General features: G+C 36.6%; 1 protein-coding gene across 1 annotated transcript in view; it reads right to left on the reverse strand.

Annotated features, from left to right (window-relative positions):
- Positions 1 to 20948, reverse strand: part of LOC139685956 (gamma-aminobutyric acid receptor alpha-like) — a 357245-nt gene that overhangs the window by 180099 nt on the left and 156198 nt on the right. The window contains exon 2 of the mRNA XM_071583091.1: positions 2813 to 3140. Within this exon, the coding sequence (XP_071439192.1) occupies positions 2813 to 2877 (65 nt within the window). The 5' untranslated portion in view covers positions 2878 to 3140. The remainder of the gene's footprint in view (positions 1 to 2812; positions 3141 to 20948) is intronic.

The following is a 20948-nucleotide window of genomic DNA, read 5'->3' on the forward strand; positions in this document are numbered from 1 at the left end:
ATGTGACCTTCGAACTGGGAGAGAACGGGCAGACTGAAGACACAGGATACTCGAGATAGCAAAGATTGAAGCGAGTGGGGATTTAAAACAAGATGCGGGCCCCATTTCGTGCGTCCCGCTTTAAATGGCTCTCTCCACGGCTGTCCATCTCGTCACCTCGGAGCGGGGAGATAAAACAATCCACTATCTCAAAGCGCTGCCGTCACGACACCATCTCTCCCGCCGTCTCTCTCTCTCTCGAAGGAATATATCCGGCGCCTTCGGTAGAGGAGACACGGAGGGTCCCGTGTGACCGTCGTCGACGTCCGCCGGGCGTGGAAAGGCACCCCTCCACCCGTTTCTTCCCCCTGCGCTATTGTGTGCGTGTGTGGCCGTGTTTACGGATGTTGACGTGGGGAAGGATGACGTCTTCCTGGGCCCAGGGCAGTCGACTCCTCGGTCCGCAGTTGTGTCTGCAGGGGCGTGACGGAGCAGGGGACGGAAATCCCTCGGGCCTCGAATCAAACCCCTTCCCTTCCCCTCGCCTTCAATCCGACCAAAACTTCCCCTATGGTCGTGGGACTCCAAAATCTACGTCGATTCGACCCTCGTGTCCCGGATGCTTAAGACAGAACAGGCAAACAAGTACCCTTTTCATCTAAAATTAAGGCATCGGCGTCGCTTGCGAAATGGTATCAATTAAATTTGACAATTTAAATGAATCATCTACATGGATGCATTTGCAGTAAAGCTGATTTATCCTGAAGATTAATCTACAGGGACGATAAAATATGCTAGTTATTTTTCAACTGCTGTTTGCTGTGTGTTGGGGGTGTTACCATTTGGCCACATTATATTAGTCTAATATTTTTACACATTTTCTGATTATTTATTCTGTTTCTTTATTTTTCATCACAACCGTCTTTTGCTCATCATTTTAGTGTTCGTAAAAATCTGCATTTAAAAAATGCTTCCCACATTTTCACTTTTAAGAAATCGTTTTTAAACTCACGGGAATGATGACGAATGCATTGTTGAGAATATTTTGTGATACATAATTTCTTTGACTAGAAATATATATTATTATCTCAAAATATAAAAAATAATATTATTTCATCATGTGGCAATCAGAAAATGAATCAAGTTCTCGTAATGATAGGGTAAGGGAGATATTTGTTGGAAGAATGTCATAGAATGATTACATATTAATAGCATTTTTCCTCCATACAAAATTTTTATAATGAATCGAATCGTGGCTGAGACTTTGCAATACGTTCTTAGAAGGCAGGTAAAGTCGATGCAGGAGATACTGAAAGGTATTTAACTAAAGGGATGTTGCAGACAGTAATAGAGGGATGTTTTGTCGGAATGCGAGGCGCAGAGAAGGAAAGCATGTGCAATTGAATATTATTAAGGAAAGTTGAAATTTTGATAGAGCTGATGAATGAGTTTTTGTAACATGTAGCTTGGGGTTTATAGATATTTTGTGTCACATTAGTAAGGGCCGAGTAGTACCGTAGTATATGGCGCCTTAGTACCACAGTGTACCCCAAGCCGGTTGATTATTTCTAAGAATATCTCCCTTCTGGAGTCATGTCGAGCACTGCAACGCCTCTAATATAAATTTGAACCTATGCAAAGCTACCGTAACTCGATAAGTTCATCTAAAATTTACCCAAACTTGGTAGGCTACAGGTAAAAGAAGCACGTTTGGCGATTATGTGAAACAAGCGGTCGTCGCTCTTTGTGTTACATAAAGATACTCATTAGTCATCCATACATATCAATTCATCCATGAGCTCGATAAATCCGTTCCCCAATAAGAGCAAGGTTTTTAATATTTTATTTGGCCTAGCAACTATTGTTAGCATTCATTATTTGAGCCTTAAATAATATTATATTTTATTTTAATTCTGGAGATGCCGTAATTTATTCTAGTGAATCCTTAATTGTGAAACTAAATACTACAGAATTGTAATGTGCCGATGTCGAAATTTATAGAATAAATTCAGGGTACTAAACTTATTTAAGATTAAATTAGTTTAAGGTGGATTATATTTTAATTTGTAATTCCCGACAAAAAGGAAATCGCTTTGTATCTATAAGAATTTCATTTCCAACTACAAGAGTAAAACTAGTGTATAAGCTTCTTGGGTGGCATTGCAGACATTTTATGACCGGGATGAAATTTTTACCATTTTCGCCCATTAAAAAGAGAGTTTATTGCATTCAAGAATCACTTCTCCAATCGATACTTTCTCATCAGGAAGGATTTGGAGTAAGTTCTACGGAAAAGTCATGTTTGGAAGAGAGCTACTTTAACGTAGTGTCAAGTTGAAGTCATCCATTGACAAGATGCCGCCTCGGGACAAAGAAACCAAACGACACGTGGATCAACAAAAAACGAGAACGCGAATCCGAAAAAAGACTCGGAGGGAAGAGGTGATGAGGCAGACGAAAAACCAAGGAAAACCCGCCGACGGGAAGTAGATCTCCTTTGACCATCGCAAGACGAAGAGAAGATTCGGAAGGAAGAGTCTCCTTTCATTTCGACGAATTTCAATCCCGGTTGTATAAACAGCTGGAGCGTCTTGAGCGCGAAATCTTCGCAGGAAGGAATTGGACAGCGCCCACGGGGGCCGTCCCAGGGGTCCATCCATCTGCGACGTCACCCCCAACCCTCACCTCCTCCTTCCCCCCCCGCCACCCATCCTCTCCCCTAATGACTCTCGACCGGAGACCATTCGAATCAAATCCCGGCTCTCCCCTCGGGAGACGTGACTCGAACTTCAATTAAAGCCGCCGCAGCAACCCCACCTCCAATCACACTCACCTGTTGGGCGCTGACGCGAGGAAGCCAAGTAGGCCGAGGAGATGGGCCGCCCACAGAGGCTTCATCCTGTGTCATCACTCAGTGAATGATGACGTGTGCGGGGCCAGGGGGTTGGGGGTCCTGGGAGGTGGTTGGCGAGTGGGGGATGGGAGAGGGAGACGGGGTGGTGGAATCGAAGGGAACAGTGAGAAGTCCGAGGGCTTTGCCTCAACGTTCAGGAGTTGGCTTCTAGCTAGGGTTGTTGCAAATCTTGGTCCTCATCTAGAAGGCCGTGACGGCATAGGGGAGTTGGCCCGCGACATGGGATTTCGGGTCATCGAAGGCCAGTCTGCAAAATACAGAAAAATACAAGGTAAAACGTTGTTTGCATAGGAATTAATGTACACCAAACAGAAATAGATTCCACCCATATATCACATATTATTATTAGACCTCGGAGCGTGGAAAGTGATTCAGCGCTGGTCTGCTCACCAGAACTCCCGTGTTTCGATCCAGGTGACGTCTTTGGCCACCATAAAATTCATATAACCTCTGTGAATTTTTTTTAGACCTAATATGTGAAAGCACTAGGAACATGAGCTGGTCCCCCTCATTCTCATGTAAATTTGTAATTTTAATAACCTGTATAGGTGCTCTTTGCTGGGTGATCTCTGACCTCACCTATCGAACCGACCATCGAGTTATTTATCGTTGTAGTGATTAGATCACTATTAAATCAATATCGATCATTTTGAGTAATATTGACGAAATGTTAAGTGAGAGATGGGGCTGTTCAGCCCAAACTTAAACACTCGTCATTAAAGACATTAAACCATAAACACAGTAATCAACCCGAAGGTCGGTTTGGTAGGTGATGGTAGAGTTCACCCAATACTAAGCTCGACGGTGTGTGAAATTCACGCATCAGGATAGGGGGCCAGTTCCTTTCCCCGTGCCGGTTATGGTTTCCCTGGAACATCTGGTACCTGAAAAATCTCAGCTCCAGCTGTAGGTGCCCAGAGAGGCTTGCCCGGGAATTGAACCCGGGCCCTCCGGTGAGTAGTCCAACGCTCTGCCCCTGAACTAGCGTGAACCACAATAAAGACATTATATGTGTTAAATGTTTTGATGGCAGAAAATTCAGGTTAAGATATTCCAATTTTTTATGACACGTAATTATAAAAATACAAGATAACTAGCATATTTGTTCAAAATGAAAGGTTAACTTTTTTTGTGATTTGGGTACGGAAAATGTCTGGTTAATCATTGTTCATTACGGAGCATTTATCAGAATTAAATTCAAGCACAGGTTAAGGTACAGATAATGCAAAGGGAATACAACAGGTAAATATGACCCGAAAAAAGTTCTATGTAGTCAGAATCATGTGATTTGTAGACAATTTCATACTCCAACTGGATGGAGGTCAAAATGGAAATATCAAAATCTTAATCCGCCCGCCCATAATAATCTTGACCCGTTTATCGATACTTACTTGATTCTGGGTCCTTGATCTCATTACAGTACTCTCGGGTTGTGATTTCGAAGGGCCGATAGCCAATCGGGGTTGGCAATAGCTGAGCTGCAACACTCGTGTGTAATACCACACACCAATGGAGCGTATGGTATTCCAACAGCGTGAAGAGGGAGGCGGCTGATTACGGCTGTTCCCAGAGAGGGAAATTGCAACGGGATGGTTATTATTCTCCCTATCTATCACAACAGCAAATTATTAATACGCAATCCATGTAATTATTAATGATGAGAAAATGATAAAATATTGCGAGTTTTGTTCATAATTATATTCAAAAATTTTAATATAAAGCAGTATATATAGGTTGGTGGGTCCTTAATCGTTTACTGAAATCGTCGGGTCAAGAAACAAAATATATTTAGCCTGTAGTTTCTTAAGGATCGCGGAATATAAAGTGTTGCTGATTTTTCTCGTTTAACGTCGTTACACAAACTTTTCTTTCACGAGTACATACCAAATGCCCTTTCAGGAAAGTGTTTCAACGGCTCTATATTGAAAGGACTGTCTCCATTCGAAGGGATTGCTCACCAGTTTTTCCGAATCTCCACACCACTTCGGAATTTGAACGATTTCTTCCGGAACGCTCCCAGGAACCGAATTCTTCCGCCCGCCCCGCACTCAGCAAAGCCAGCGCACCAACGATTTGGCGTCTTAATGTGTGTATTTATATATATATATATATATATATATATATATATATATATATATATATATATGTATATATGTGTATATATATATATATATATATATATATATATATATATATATATATATATATATATATATATATATATATATATGTGTGTGTGTGTGTGTGTGTGTGTGTGTGTGTATACACATACAGGGTTCGTCCGGAAAATAAGTGTACTGAGCTCAGGAAAAAAAATTTATTACACTTTTACATATCTTAAGCTAATATTCCTCAAAATAGGACCCTTGTGAGTCGATACACTTGTTCCAGCGGCGTTCCCATTCCTGGAACGCTCCCGCGAAGGCATTATCGGGAACCTCTCGAAGACTCGTCGTCGACCTCTTCTCTGCCCTCCACGAACATCTTGTGCCACCGAAAGATCATGTTTCTGGACATGGCTGACTCCCCGTAAGCCTGGTTAATCATACCGACAGTTTCGGTAGACGATTTCCCAAGCTTTACCGCAAATTTGATGGAATAACGCTGCTCCAAAAACTTCGGCATCGTGTTCCGTGACGTGGGTCGAGCGTGGAGGTTCGCGTTAACAGAGCTCCTCACTACACCACAGCTCAGAGCCGACTGCCTTTTTCAGCGTCGCTTGCCAGCATACCCCCCTCCAATCGCAGCCCGTCAGAGCGGTGCTGGGCGCGCCTGGAGCGGCGCGCCCAGCCCAGGAGTCAGTACACTTATTTTCCGGACGAACCCTGTACACACATATTAGCCCTTTCATGTGGAAATATATTTTATATATCAATTTGCTCCCGTCCTTAGGCGCGGATATTTCGTGTGAGAAAGTATTTTTTGTGTTTATAAATAATAAATAAATTTATATTTAAACACACACATGTTTATATAAGTATGTATATATACATATATATATTTAGATGAATTCGTCGAAGTAACACGGAAGTGTTGAATAACAAACTTGAATAGCAACAAACAATATAAAAACTCATAAAAAGATCACTCACGCGTTATTTCTTAATAATTTCGGTGGAATTTAGCTCCACCTTCCTCGGAAGAAACAGTAGCCAGTAGTCAGTGACGAGGAAGACGGAGCTAAATTCCGTCAAAATTATTAAGAAATAACGTGTGAGTGTTCTTATATTGTTTGCTGCTGTCCAAGTTATATATATATATATATATATATATATATATATATATATATATATATATATATGCACACGTTTTAACCATTTCTCCCGTCATTAGGCACGTATGTACATATGCATGTATATATACATATATCCACTCACACATATGTATACATATAAAGCTCAGCCGGAAGGAGAAAAACGTTGCAACGCCGCGATACAGAAAAAACAGACTGTATGCTCACAACGGACACACCAACACGCACCTAACCTAGCACTCTGATCGGGCTTTCATCGACTCCCATCCATCGGCTCTGCAGGAAGAGGCAATGAGCTCAGTCGTCGACGATTTCTAAACCCTGCATATGAAAATCCATTAGAAGGGATTTTTGGATTTTTTCGTTCGAACTTTTTATTCTACATTCACTCCCCGGAAGGATTCACACTCTCCTCCCCCCCCCCTATTTTTTCCCCTCTCCCCACCCTCTTTCCCCTCTCCTCATAGTCACGTGAGCGTGAACACCTGCAAACGTGTAGGGAGAGTGGTGAACGTCCCCGATGCTCAATACTCTTCTACTCCAAGGTAATCGATCTAACCTTATTTTTTTTTCTTTCTCCCCAAGAGGATTTATTATTTGCGTCCCCTTTCGTCCGCCGGAGTGCGATGTTATTTTATTTTATGCTACCCTTCCCGACTATCCGTCGCCTCCAGAGCACGTTCCAGCGTGCGAGCGGTGGAATCAATTGGCCGTTGAAACGGAATTTGAAGGATTCTCTTTTCCCCTACTTTCTTCCCGGCAGAAACCAAATATAAGGGATTTCCCAGGGTGTACTCTTACTCCCGATCTCCACTCGGTTGCGTAACGGTCGTTAAAAATGCATTTAATCTTTAAAAATAAAAACATAATTTATGTTTTCTTTTTTGAAAATGTCACGTGAAAAAAATATCGACATTACGTATACTTTATTACCTAAAATGACAAATATATGCGAGATCTTTACTTACAATTTCCATTATATCATATTTCTAACTAATTCAATTTGCCTCAAGGACCCTTAAAGGTTCTGTTACGCTATGATACGTATCATAATGTGACAGTTTTAAAGCATAAAAATCATTTGTCTTGACCGATTCAACGAAAAATTGAAATTGTTAAAATTAAAAAACATATTTTTGTATGTTTGAATGTATAATTTGAATTATGAAAATCTGTTGTTTTGTTTTAACTAATTTCAGATTGTTGATGTTGGTAAAAATGAAAAAAAATGAATTAGTTAGTGCTTCCTCATAATAAGAAAGGATGAATTACAGAAAAACCTTTATTTTCTGGGTTGACAGATTCCTCTTAGATTACATGAGTTCTTTTTTTAAAAATAGTTTTTGTATTTGAAGATTTGAAGGCTTTGGACGTTCTCTAACGAATATATATATATATATATATATATATATATATATATATATATATATATATATATATTCGTTAGAGAACGCCCAAAGCCTTCAAATCTTCAAATACAATATATATATATATATATATATATATATATATATATATATATATATATATTCGTTAGAGAACGTCCAAAGCCTTCAAATCTTCAAATACAAAAACTATTTTTAAAAAAAGAACTCATTTAATCTAAGAGGAATCTGTCAACCCAGAAAATAAAGGTTTTTCTGTAATTCATCCTTTCTTATTATGAGGAAGCACTAACTAATTCATTTATATATATATATATATTATATATATATATTTATAAGTATATATATATAGTATGTATGTATATATATATATATATATTTATAAGTATATATATATATGTATATATATATATATATATATTTATAAGTATATATATATATGTATATATATATATATATATATATATATATATATATATATTTATAAGTATATATATATATGTATATATATATATATATATATATATATATATTGGCAATAATACGCAGTTCATGAAAGCATTTAACAGTGTTGAACGCCTAACCAAACGGATTATGAATTCGTGAGACTAAGCGGGTTGTGTCGTTAAAAGCGCAACTTAACCTACATCTTTGAGCTATAGTTATAAGCCCTGTTATCACGTGAAAAGGTAACAGAGGCTAGCTGTGTGTGAAAGGACATTTGCAAGGGGGAAGGAAAAAGGTGGGGAGAATTACCCAAGCGATGACTCATAGCCATCTGGCTTGGAAGCGACGCCGTTCCGTACGGTAGCATCGATGAGTCCGGTTGCACGATTCACTGAATCACGAATAGTCTTCTTAAATAACCACCTGTCCTCATTTTACTCTCTGTCCGCCAGACACCTTACAACCGATCACTTCCGTATAGGTGAAGTACCGTTTCGAGGACGGATGGCTCGCTCAGTGGGACGGAAAGGACTGGAGTTTTTAGGAAAACAATTTTCCCTGGGAATTAGTCCTGTAGGAATATGAAAGGCTATTATATTTTTTCCAATTCCAGAGGGTACTCGATCCCACGCAATTCCCTCCCTCCGGCCCCTCCTGTCCACTACTTCCTTTCAGATTCTCATGTCCAATTCATCTTGGTGCAACGTCGCGGTTCCCTATTTGCTCTCGTTTCTCGTACTCGATGTCCCCTTACACTGGTGTGTGCCATTCCAGTTTTGTGTATTTGTCGCCTCAACAAACGTTAGCCACGACTCTATCCCTCGTCTGTATTTTCTGCTCACTCCGCGGTTTTATATGCCGCTATAAGCAAGAAAATGTGCTTTTGAATCTAGTTGATGTTTCCCTAAATTTAGGTACCCAAAATAGTATGTTTTAATGCTAACGTGACTTATCAATTTGCAGTTCCAAGGATATTTAAAACAAGATTAGGAAATATTCAAGCAGTTACCTGCAGTAGTAATATTATAATTAACAAACTTTAATAGGGGTAAATACTTAGCGTTCATTATAACGAGTCAAAATCAGTCGTGAAATTTTGAAAAATCATTTTTCATGCTTTTGGAGCTTCATTCTCGATAATAAAACGGGGTGGTGAAACTATGTTCGGCTGAAAATATTATGTGTGAAATTTTCCTGAGTGATTTTAATTTATCATCACGTTAAAAAATTAAGACATACTAAATCTTCATTCAATTTAGGACATGGAAGTTTTGCCAGGTGATAATTTATACGAGGTTGAGTAAAAGGAAACCCGTAATGATTACATATTTTATGCATCCTAATTTACAGAATACTAAAGGTATTCACGCATATATTCCTATAGGTACTCACTGATTTCACATTTAGTCCTCTTGGCGTATAATAGAGGTTTTTTCAGCGCATCAAAAGTTATCTTTAGAAAAAATACAAACTGCTCTAAAAGCCTCTGCTGTGAAGTGTGTCGATGGGATCCTGAAATAAAGTTATTTAGGAACTTATAGTCGATGCGTAATTTCTAAAGTGAATTGTGTAAATCATCATTCTGGACATTCACTTGCCAATGAGTTAAGACATTTTACTCATTACTCTACTTTATTTAAAATACTAAGATTAGTAATACTGAATAAACAAATGAAAGATGGCTCTTTCTTTGTAGTGCATTTTAAAAGTTGAGCAGCCATCTTTACACTAATGTTTGGCCTTATGGCCTTATTGTTACCTTCTGGTGTAATGCTGCCACTTGTAGGTAATTCATAAAACCATGTCTATCACTGTGGGAAAAGAAAATAGACATTGGCACGATGTTAGTAAATTGCAGCGCAATTTCAGGGATTTCAGTCAACACATCCTCGTACTAATAATGATAACAGATATGAAGATATTTGAGATATATGCCGCCTCTATTGTTCATCATCTAAGATTTGAATACTGAGGTAACTTATTCATTGCTAATGCAAAGGTAAAAATAGTTCGTTTTAACCCTTTAATAATAAGCCGTAGGAATTAATCCGTTAATTCTATGGATCAATTCAAGCCCAATGGTTTGTTTTTATAGTGTATTCGTTTTCATATTTTTCAAGTAACTTTGGCTTCTTTACTTGTCATGGTTCAGTTTAAGTGAGTAGTTATGAAAACGTTCTTCATTAAAAAGTATATTAAACACTAATATTTATTTCATTACTTCATGGCTATGTCTAATGGCTAATCTATACGCTGTATTCCAGCCAAAAAATAATTATTATGTCGACAAAATTTATTTTTTACTTTATTTTACTTAATTCATAGAAACTGCTGGGTAATCCGCAACAGTAAATTTTCCGGAACCACCGTAATGGCAAATAATTATTGCACACTCAAAATGGTGGCCATGTTCATTTTACTTATTCACGTTTTCAAATGTTGCTTTTCAATGGAGGTAATTGGTTTGGTTGTCACAAAATAATGCATTTGAATGCACCATTTAGGATGTTCATCAATGAAATGTTTATTTGTTCATAGGTGATGAAAAATTTTTCAGAATTTTACGCAATGCACTCTTAACAAATTACCTAAGGATTGACATCACCTTGTAAAATATGTTACCTTTTTGTGAATGATTTCTGCAAAAATATTCAGTGCAACGGTTCAATAAAAAATGAAAGCAATTATAGGAATTCGAGGCTCAAGTATTCGTGCAAACTAACGTAAAACCAATCTAATCTCAAAGTGTTTTATGACGTCAATAATATATTTCTCAATTTTAATATTCCCATATTGGCAAAGGGAATGATTTAAGTATCTCAGAAATAAACATTTCATTCTGTAAGTAGTGAATACTCGTGAATACTTTCGTGCGATGATTTTTTTCGACTTTCGACGTGAATTATCAAGACAGGCGTGCATCAATCAACTTACTTCCACTTTTGCCGATAAAGTTCCATCCTTTGTGACTGTGAAACGCTGGTGTAAAGAATTCCATCATGGCCGCCGTTCGGTCAGCGACGAAAGTCGTGAAGGTCGTCCAAAAGCAGTTCTTGAGCCGTAAAACATTGATACTCTGCAAGAACTAAGTGTAGTAAAGGATGAGCTTCATGCGACTTATCCTGAGATTGAGGAATCCTTGGGGATTAGTATTACGAGCATTTTTAAGATATTTCATGAACATTTAGCCGTGAAAAAAATGTGTTCGCGTTGAATCCCGCATAAATGCTCGTGTCAATTTTTCCAAGAAATGCCCAAGAAATACAATCATGGTGTATCAAAAGCTGTGTAAGACATTTAAACAGGTGACGAATCTTGGATTTGTGCGAATGAGCCCGAGACAAAACAGCAATACAATGTATGCGTGTTCCAAGACGAGCCAAATCCGATAAAAGTGATTCGTGCACGATGAACATCAAAGCAAATAGTCGTCTGTTTTTTCGGAATAACTGGACATGTGGCAACCGTACCGTTAGAGCAGCGTAGAAGCGTGAGTGCTGAATGGTACACAAGCGTTTGTTTGCCACAGAAGTGCTTGGTGAAATACGGAAAAAGAAGCGGCAACGAAGGAGCATTCTTCATCATGACAACAATGCAAGCTCTCACAGATCGGCTGAAAAAACTACCTTTTTTACTGACCAAAACGTCGAATTGATGGGTCATCCTCCGTACAGCCCTGATTTATCACCAAATGACTTCTTCTTAAGCCTGTTTAACAAGACAAAATTGCGTGGCCAACGTTTTTCGGCGTGTGAAGAAGCATTTGATGCATTCAAAAACCATGTTTTGGAGGTACCTCAATCGGAGAGAGAAAAGTGTAACGAAAACTGGTCCGAGCGAATGCAAAAGTGTATTGATTATCACGGAGAATACTTCGGAAAACAATAAATCAATTTTGAACCATAAATTACTGTCTTTTCATCTTTAGGCTGAAAATATAAATAGCAACCCTCGTATTACTGAAATATATTACAGTGCTAAAGAAAGACAAACAGAAGGAAAGCATAGATGGATAATTTTAGAAACCCCAAAATGGAAGCCTGAAATGAATTAACCATCAATTAAATTCTACCTGTATTGAGCGACAGACAAATTAAAAGCACTATTGATGTTTAGTACCAAATGTCAGTTGAATACCTTTTCAGTTTTTTAACAAGTTAAAATTCAACTTTTTACTCATTTTATAAAATAAAACATACTTTTCGGATTTCTGTCAACAGTTGAAAACGTGTTAAAGTTTAAAGACTAGATTACCATAATATACAATATGCATTTGAGGTCGGATATAGTGGTGATAACGGGCTTTTTAATAGCCGATAAGTATATGGGAAATAACTTTTTTGCTTTCGATGTACCTTTACAATCCACCATTCCACGATATATTTATGTTTTCAACTTAGTATTGGGATTTATAAAAAAAATCAAAGATATCTTGAATAATATAAGATCGTAGTTGATATTGTGAAAGTATCACATTTTCTCTTTATATAAGGTTTCATAACAATTTCATCCATTATTAGAGGCAAAAATTGGATGTTTTGCTCCTTCTACCTAGTAACAAATTGGATATTGCCAACCGGTATCGTAAATGGATACATGTCGGAGGAGAATGCCCTTGGGCTCCATTAGTTTCCCCAGAAGCAGTTGCAAGCTCGATATTTGGGGATAAATTGAATCCCATCCTCGGTCAGGATATTGCAATTAATCTGGCCAGAGTGCTAAGGAGGTCGAAAAAAACGAATATCCCGTTTCCACAGATGGGAGCATCTCATTTCGACGGATCTACTTTTTTCCTCTCTCTCTCTTCAGTAGGAATAGGAATTAGAAATTGGGAGTGGTTTCAAGTAGAGAGCACTCTTATCCTGTGGCTGTGGCCGCATTACTGAGATATTTGTTTCATTACCACATGGTTTGACGTAATCGAAGGTGCAGTCAAGAACCTCCTCCGATGGAAATATTTATCTTAAAATTTAACCTTGCACGCAATAATACTTCTATAAACGTGTCTTTTGATTTCAAAAAGCAGATATTCAATTCAAAGTCAGTAAATTTATGTACTTTCCAAATCTTATCAAAGTCTGATCTCAATTTCAATTATTCCACGCTTTAGGAGTTTGAATAACTGATTTGAGATTTTAATCGTATCTTAAGAATAAATTTCATGATGATTTATTTTTAATTGTGCATATTTCAATGGTTTTGGTGGTATTTTACGCCATAAATATCCAGGATAATTGTAAAAGTTTAAGTGATTTACTTTACGGAGTAAATTATAATGTAACCCGGCAAACCATGCATTTATATCTCAAAAGCAATGCGATTCATTTAATCATGAGAAATTATGGAGGTACATATTGTGATTGATAATATAGTATATCACCAGTATTTTACGTTATTCACCAAAAAGACCTGACTGACATTTTCTATTCATATTCAAGTTGTAACACGCGTTAAATCCAAGAAATAAAACCCTATTTATCGTAATTCTATAGTTTTATCTAAAAAATTAATAAATAAACCTTTAATTATAGCTTTAAAAACGAAACAGACGATTAATCTTATAACATCATATTTTATTTCCATTAACCATTTATAGTGATACAAGTGATGCTAGTAGGGAAATAACTCGTTGAGGAATGCCTTTGTTATATTGAAATATATAAGATACGAGAATTTAGAGGGCTAAATAATTTAAAAAGTGGACAGGAAAGTGTATAAGAAAGCGTGATGAGAAAACTGCCCAAATCTTACATTTTAATATAAATGTTTTGAATTATAAAGGTATCTTATTAATTATTACTAATGTGATGTCGATTCTTTACTCCTAGTTTTTCATTTATTTTTAAAATATTAACTATAATTAAACATGATAGTCCATAATTCGTTTCTTTCCTTCCGTACTCAAAAAGATCACAACGAATGGCTCTACCGGCGTAATTTATTCTCATGGTCTATCCGTCGTACTGCGAACAATTTGATAGTCATTCACACTGAGGCTGTTCACGGATACATCATGTACTTGCAATGAAAGATACAAAATGCGATGGCTGAAAGTAAGTATTTAAATAAGTTGACAGCAAGTATTAGGCAATCAATTTCAGAGGTGACAAGAAATAGTATGAAAAAAAAGCGTACGAAAAACTTACTTTGACAGATACGTATATATGGACAAATAAAAAACAAAAATATTAAGGTTTAATGAGGATAAGAATTACATAATAAGGATTACAAATCGAAAGCAATTGAATCGGTATGGTTATCTATGTACCACGTTCAACATAGATCAGTATATATTTCAAGGAAAGCCGTTAAAACTAGTCCATTAAAGCATCAGAGGTCAGTTAATAACTATACCACCCTCCCCGATATGTTACATCTAAGACCTGAATTGCCTCAATAACGCTGTCCCATCGATAAGGGCACATTATTTAGAAATTCGCCCCCGTAACCCTCGGCTTAATCCGACATTCAATTAATCGGTCCCTGATCACATATCGAGAGTCTACTGTACTTTTCCGTTATGGTTGTTACTTCATCCCCATGTTTTATTGAACTGCGTGCGTTTCGAATTCTCTGCTTGTTCCATTCAGCGAGGATTAGAACGGAACAGCAAATTGATCAGGAGAAGGGAATTTTGTTGGCGGTGATGTCATCTCCTACACTTCCCTCATCTATCCTCCTCGACCGGAATCCCCTCTCTAGAACATCGCCCCTCTCTCTGTCTCTCTTCTCCCCCTCCGATGAAAACCATCTCTCATCCCTTTCACTCGCTTTAACTCAAATGACAACCGAAGAACGTGACAAAAAAGAAATCCCACATCTCTCCACCAGTGGCCTCCAAAATTCTCAGGTGGCGCGACTTGCTTGCCATTTGTTCCAAACACCGTAAGGAATAGGAAGGAAAAAAATATCTATATACACACACACACACACACACATATATATATATATATACATATATATATATATATATATATATATATATATATATATATATATATATGTGCATAAGAGTTCTCTCTATCTCTGCAGCCACTACAGACGCCTTTTCCTTTTCTTCCGTTGGTGCGAATAAATATTTTTTCTGTCCCCCCTCCTAACCCCTTTTATTCCAAGGATGTCGTATTTCGCTTTTTTACGTGCCCCTGTCCGATCCTGTACGAAGTAAGAAGAGGAGGAAATGTTCTAACCTCAAGATACTGGAGACTTCATCTCTCTGCTTTATTCGTTTAAGAGTGTTAAATCCTCAAACGTCACACTCATTTTCAATTTAGTAGTCACGCAGCATTTTTGGTTGCATATGCTGCGAATTGAGTAAACTTTGGTTAAGTGTATATTTTTGAAGCCCATATTACGATTTCACAATTTAAGTTTAGGCTGTAGAGATGCTGTTAAAGAGAATAATGTGCAGCAGATTAAAATGGATGGAAAGGAATACAAACCAAGGAATTGGTAGTGAAAGAGATGAGGCTGATCGTAGACGTTCAAAGATAGTAGAGCATATGGATGCAAAAGATACTGAAAGTTAATACGGAAAGCGTTAAAGTCGAAGGACATAAACAAAAACGGGCGGAAAAGTTCACCTATTCACGCGTTTTAGAAGAAAGTAGAAAATTAATGAGAAAATTAAAAGAAGAATGGATTTTGGTTCGTAAACAGGCGGGAGAGAGTTGATGACTGGCACATCTCAGTAATGATATAAAGAATACAATAGTTTAAACTTCATTATAGAGCGTATTTCTGAATGGCTCGGAAACTTGGTCGTAGAGGTAAAAGTATATAGTTTAGAGGATTTTTACGTGAAGGTATAGTGAAGAATGTGGAAAAAATGGGCCAAAAGAAAACAAATTAAACATATTAAATTCTATGTATCACAATTTTAAGAAAGATGGCTATTGGAATACATCTGAAGATGGCAGTAAAAATGCAAGCAGAAGATACTGAAAGGAAATGGTATGCTGACGACGTTATTAAAGGGTAAACATATGGGAAGTGTAAAGGGAGGGAAATAATAGATCATTTGGATGGAATTTAGGCAGATAGGAAGTATATATAACTAAAGAACGGTACAATAATATGTAGTGTAGTGTTTATGGATATTCATCATCATATCAAAAATATTCAGACGAGATGCAGAGGAAGGTCGTCATTATGAGAAACAAATTTGCACTTTTCCACAGATTTAAAATCTGTGGAAAGGAGCAAATTTGTTTCTCAAAATTCATCATCATCATCATACGTCATGTTGGTCAGGGTCTTTAAGTAGAAGGGTCAGGATCAAGTAAAAGCCTACCCTTACCCTGTAGATTACGTCAAGTATAATTGACTTCAAAGCAATTCCACAAGACGCGAGTTATGAGGTGTTTATGGTTTCTTCATGGATGACACATCTATTCACTTGTGCCTCAAGATACTCATTGTTCCTTCGAAAGATCAAAATGCATTGCATTTTATCAAAAACTTGAGAATTACAAAAAAAATAGGCGATGACATTTCCAAAATTAAATCATCTACACGGATCATTTGCAGATTTGTGGGTTTTCTTTAATTTATGGCGCGTCAACAATGTATTAGCGCAGGTTAAGCTACCACCAATTGTATATTCTCAACAATATCCCCTTTTTAGGCTCTTAAAACGGAAGAATTAAGAAGTGTTTTTATCATATTACATTTAATACCTATTAAAATCAATTCAATATTTTGAATCATGGAAAAATAACAGCATATTATGACGTTCTTATAAATCCATCTTGCGGATTACTGATTTTTACAACGCAAATAGATTCCCGGTACCGTTTTTGTATACGCTGTTTTGAATTTTTCGCTGGAATTTTAAATAGAAACTTTTTTTCTTTACTTAACCATAAATATCTAGATATATATTTTTTCATACATACAAATATGAATATTGTTTTATCTATTTATGTATAAATTGATGAAAAGCACAGTTTAATATATAATTACAAACATTTCATTCTTAATTTACATTTGTTCCTTTAATTATTTGCTTTGTGACTGTTTCCGAGTGGTTTACCTCAACCGTCATTCCCTCATTTTCCAAATCGTTCCTAAGCTGAAGAGTTGCGTAGAAAATGTAAATATGCCTTGGATAAAGATTATTCACATTCTTATATTCTAAATAAAGAAGCACTTTTTCTCAATGGTATTTAGTTTGACTGAAAAGTTTCTCCAGGTTTACTCTTAGCTTTCATCTTACGCCCGAAAATGACTATTGTCTTACTCATCTCTTTTCTTAAATGAAATAAATTGCATAGAAGATATACACCTTGTAAATAAGTTTAACGGCATAAAATTTGTAACAATTGGAAGAAAATGAGTATCCTGAAAATTAAACAATGACAGTAGTCAGAAACAGAAGTCAGTGACTACTGTTTCTTCCGAGGAAGACGAAGACGTATGAGTGTTCTTATGTTGTTTTTTGCTGTCCTAGTTTTATATATGTGTGTGTATATATATATATATATATATATATATATATATATATATATGATAAATACATTTTCTTTTTCAAATACATCAAATTCTAGGTTCTATAAGATTGAGGTAAAGTGAATGTTAACTTTAACTTCTGCTTAAATCCATGACTAAATTTTACGATATCAAGTCAAGTTTAATATTGGCCGTTAAATTGAACAATAGCTCTCAGATGGTATCATTACATTTTAAATGTTCATATTCAATAGTGGGTAGTTTCAATGGCCAGTGAAATCGGATCTGTCGATAAACTTCATGAAGTAATAATTGGGTTCGAGGAGACATAAGAAAAACGGTTCTAAATGCCACGCAGTTCAGGGCCCTCTTCGAAAGACACATTGGCGCACGGAGAAATAAATATACGAACAGCCTCGTAAAGTGAAATGAGCGTATTAACCGGCGAACTATTAGGAACAAATTCGGTAAAGATTTCAGGCATCCAAAGTTTTGGAAACTAACTTGATGATAGATATATCTATACCTTTCATTCGTAAGGATTTCTCGGAGCACTGAATGGGTTGGAAGATAAGGAAAAACTTTCCTTCCTGCTTGCGGTGACCACGTGCAGTTCATTCATAAAAGTCTTTCATGCTCTTATATGGGCTTATTCCTGGTAAACACGAACGCGTTCTGAGTAGAGTTTTCTCAAAATATTCGGAGAATTTATCTGCTAAAATGGATGTTGAGAATGTACGACTGAGGGAAACAGTTTTTACCTAGTTTTTTGCTAGAAGTAGCTTCTTTGCACATTTACTGTCTCCTATGTGTATGTTCTTTATGCTGTGAGGAAAATGTTTACAAGGTGCAAATCTGTGTCCTTTAAAAATAGCGTTAATTCTTTCGTATGCAAATGCATTCATCTTCAACGCAAAATTTAGGGTAAAATTTAGGATTTAAATTTCTCACTTCAAGAAACCGGCGTGAGGACCACTTATCTATACATATAAATAAAATATAATATTATTTAATATTTATGATTATTTCAAAATGTAAAATAAACAGCATAAATAAAATACGAATTAATAGACCACGTATGCCGGAATGATACGATCACCATAGTAACCTACCAGTGCCACGGTGGCGAGAGCATTACGTTATCGTGATTTTTTCGAAAAATTTTGAATGACTTTGGAATAACATACAAGTATGTAATTGCATTATAACTTTTTAAGGTCAATTACAAAATGATGGACGGCTGGATGTGTTAACTCGATGATCCAAAGCAGCGCAAAGAATCCATACTCCAAGAACACATACCATTTCGTAACCTGCCAGCCGCTGAAGAGGCGTTTGGCAAAGGGTGTTTGGCCACCAGACTTCATCAACTAAATGGATTAACTTTCGAGGTCAATGGCTCTCTGCAGGCTCACCAACCGTAGTTTTTTCAATGTTCAGGTCGCTTTTTGTTGTGATTGCGAGTCGTACGAGGAAAGAAAGAGTCCCTGAATATATTTACTGCGCAATATAGTATATCTCAATTATCTTACCTGCCTGGTTCAACCCCTCTATATAATCCCGCAGTGACTTGGCAAATCTAACTATGTCCTTCCTCTCTAGTAAATCCTTTATCTCCATGTTCATTCTAATTCTCTATCTCTCTCCTTCTCTAATTGGGCCATATATTCTCCTTTTGATTTTTCTTTCAAATTTTCTAAGTGTTTTTTCATCCTGACTTGTTTATGTCCATGTCTCAGCTCCATAAGTTACCACGGGTCTAATAAGCGTTTTATAGATCTTAAGTTTTGTATTCCTTGATTGTAACATTGATTTTAGGAGTGTTGCATTTGCAAAATATGCCTGGTTGCCTTCCATTACACTTTGGTTAATCTCCGTAGATATCTAATGTTCATTGTTAAGCCCTACTCTTAGTTAGATAAACTCCTTGACACCCATAAACTCATAATTCCCAAATAATATGTTTTGCAATTTCCACTTGTTCTGAGAAGCTGACATTTTCAAGTATTTTGTCTTCTCTTCACTAACCTTCAGCCCCACTTCTTTACCAGTTTTTTCTAAATTGTTAAACATTTCTTTTAGGCCATTCAAATTTCGTGCAATTAGTGCTGTATCGTCTGCATATGCGAATCCTTGCTGGGATTCATGCACAATGATCCCTGTTAATTACAAAATAATAATGGTACATTTCATAGCCTTTATTTACTTGAATATTATTCGCATTATTTTAGAAATATTTTGGCACAGGTTTGTCAATTTATTTACATCCATTATTTTCTATTAATAGGCAGTTGAGGTATTTTATTATAAAATAATGATCAAGATGTAATTCTGAAGTAACTACAAGTGTTATTTCATTGTTAGCTTTTGCTTGAGGTCCATGAAGTCAAGAAATATAAAAACAATTCTCTTTCTTTGAACATTTGAGTTGATTCGTGCTTTTTTTACAATATTTTGAGCTAATATGGTTATTTAAAGTATAATTGCAGCTAATTGAAAGCATTTTAAGAAGTAGTAAAGGACAGGGATTGCGAGTAAAGGCATAAGGAAATTATAGAAACACTGAAATTTTATCGCGGTTTAATATAAAAAATTTGGGTCGCGGTAGTCCAGGGAGTAGAGCGTTGGACTACTGACAGAAGGAATCCGGGTTCGATTTCCGGGCAAGGCACTCTGGGCACCTGCAGCTCCATCCAAGCTATGTGATTTTTCGAGTACCAGATTTTCCTGGGAAAAAAATGGTTTATGGTTTTTTATTGAAAAATTAAACGAGTATAAGGCTTGGAAGTACTTTTTAGTGCAAAAGTTGTGAGCGTAAGTTGGAGAACTATGGATTGTTTACAAAGAAAAATAAAATTACCCAAAATAATGAAAGGGAATACAACACCTGAAGAGCGCAAGGCTTAGGGATCAATACTCAATAATAAGGACAGTATTCAATGATAGTTAGGGAATATTGAGAAATGATGATATGCCAGCATATATGATCGAGTGAAAAATGCCAATATGATAGAATACAATTAATAGTAAATATTAAAATTTACAGAAGCTTTCCACGCTTATAGTTTTAATCACTTGATATTTCACAAAACCAAACTTTTCTCAGTTTCTTGGAAAATGAAATAACTACTCTTGAATTAAAGGAAATTGTTTCTTAGTGGTCCTAAAATTGATTGACACGATGAAAACTTGGAAGTAACAGAAATAACGGATGGATTGAAATTTTTTGAAGTGCCAATGACTTTCCTTAAACTCATATTTGAATTAACTCCAATAGGCAACGACTGATACGGTTTAACGAGAGAACAATTATTTTGGATAACAAATCGAGGAAAAGTCATCAGAAAATCATGTTTAATTTATGTTGTTTAAGTGTAATCGATTCATGGAGTGTCCTAAAATAGCATCGGGAATCAAATATGGTGATGTAAATGAAAAGCTATCACCTTCCCATCGAGTGGCAATTTTGGACATTCACGAGCCTGGGGGAATTTCTGAAATAACACGGAGCCTGAATTAA

Source organism: Hetaerina americana, unplaced genomic scaffold (genome assembly GCF_022747635.1).
Source record: "Hetaerina americana unplaced genomic scaffold, ioHetAmer1.1.p SCAF_122, whole genome shotgun sequence".
NCBI lineage: Eukaryota > Metazoa > Arthropoda > Insecta > Odonata > Calopterygidae > Hetaerina > Hetaerina americana.